The sequence below is a fragment of the Geospiza fortis genome, unplaced genomic scaffold (assembly GCF_000277835.1).
Source record: "Geospiza fortis unplaced genomic scaffold, GeoFor_1.0 scaffold26, whole genome shotgun sequence".
NCBI classification, from domain to species: domain Eukaryota; kingdom Metazoa; phylum Chordata; class Aves; order Passeriformes; family Thraupidae; genus Geospiza; species Geospiza fortis.
Genome location: NW_005054425.1, coordinates 94348 through 96023, shown reverse-complemented (window position 1 = coordinate 96023; position 1676 = coordinate 94348). Strand labels below are relative to the sequence as shown.

The following is a 1676-nucleotide window of genomic DNA, read 5'->3' as shown; positions in this document are numbered from 1 at the left end:
GTTCTGAGTGCCGTCGGTGGAGATACGGGCAGGTGTGAGTCCCTTTCGGAGAGATCCCGAGAAGTCTGCATCCCCTCATAGGGGCAGAGGTGTGACGTTGTTCACACGGAGTGTGGGGGTCTCCTTGGAGGGGGCTTGGGCAGGGGCGCGGAGTTCCCCCTGACCCCTCCCCGACCGACCTCCCCACAGTTTATTCCTTGGACGGGCTCCTGGTGTTCGGGCTGCTCCTGGTTTGCACTTGTGCGTACCTGCGGAAGGTGCCCCGACTGCGCACCTGGCTCCTGTCTGAGCGCAGGGGCATCTGGGGAGTCTGCCACAAGGGTGAGGGGCACTTGGGACTCTGGGGTATGGCGCGGCAGTGCTGGGAACACTGGGATGGGGCACTTGGAAGACTGGGGTACAGGATGGGGATGCTGGGATCATTGGGGTGGGGGCACTTGGAACACTGGGGTGCATGATGGGGATGCTGGGATCACTGGGATCGGGTCTAGGACAGGAGCATTGGGTCCAGGTTGGGGACACAGAGATGTGGGATGGGGGTTTTGGGGTCTGGGATAGGAACACAGGGATTGGGAATGGGAACAGTGGGGTTTGGGATGGGAACGTGGGGTCTGGGATGGGCTCACAGGGATTCAGGATACATCTGGGATGGGGACGTGGGGCCTCACCCCATCCTTGTCCCACCCACAGCTGCTGTGATTGGGACCCGCCTGCACGTGGCTGTGTCCATGTCCTGTCTTCTCATGGCCTTCTACGTCCTTGTGGGAAAGTGACCACATGGGGACCTGCTGGCAACCTGAGAGAGACCTGGGGTCGACTGGAGATCCTGTGACTGAATCCGACGATCCCTGTATGGACCAGAGAGCCCAGTACTGACCCCAGTGTCCCACTACCAACCAGAGACCCCATTGCTGACCCTGGAGACCCTGGTACTGGTCCTGGAGACCCTGGTACTGACCCTGAACCACCCCTGGTCCTGCCCTTGGCAGCAACCTGGATCCTGCGTGTGGCAACCCAGGGACCATCATGGCCCATCACCCTCCTTGAGCCCACCAAGGGCAACTGTGAGGGCCAACTGGGCACCTTTTTCCACCTTTAGACTGTTGGAAAGAGATTTCCTGTGAATTCTGTAGAGAAGTGGGTGAAGGGACCCCCAGGACTGGGGACCCGGCTCTGCCCTGTGAGCCCCTTCTCTTGATGCTGAGCAGGGTCCTAGTGAGACCATGGCAGGCTCTGGGGGCCAGGCAGGGTCCCCCCTGATCCGCTTCCTATGCCCCTGCATCGGGGGGGCCCTCAGGCGGGTGTCCTGCAGTGGGGGGTTGGTGACACCCCCGGGTTGTAAATATTGGACCACCACATGCAAATAAAGTGGGGGTTCCTCTGTGGCAGCTTCCTCTGTGGCAGGGCTGTCCTGGGGGTCCTGTGGGGCTGGGGGGGCTCCTGTGGGGTTGGTGCCCTGCTTGGGGTCCTGTGGTGTGCTTTGAGGGTCCCACTGGGTGTGTGTGAGAAGGTCCTTGGAGGCTGCCTCCCATGGGGTGGGGGGCTCCTGTAGTTATGGGTCCTGGGGTGAGGAGGATTTGTGCAAATAAAGTGGTGGGGGGTGGGGCTGTGGGGTGGGGAACTGCTGACTGGAGCCTCCTGGCCCGCCCGGTTCGTCCAGGTCTCTGGGGCCGGGA

The 1676-nt window shown here is 61.8% G+C and overlaps 1 protein-coding gene across 1 annotated transcript in view; it reads left to right on the top strand.

Moving 5' to 3' along the window:
* Positions 1-1388, top strand: part of TMEM167B (transmembrane protein 167B) — a 7050-nt gene extending 5662 nt beyond the window's left edge. Inside the window, exons 2-3 of the mRNA XM_031061741.1 lie at positions 131-321; positions 691-1388. Of these exons, the coding sequence (XP_030917601.1) occupies positions 131-321; positions 691-773 (274 nt within the window). The 3' untranslated portion in view covers positions 774-1388. The remainder of the gene's footprint in view (positions 1-130; positions 322-690) is intronic.
* The last annotated feature ends 288 nt before the right edge of the window (positions 1389-1676 follow it).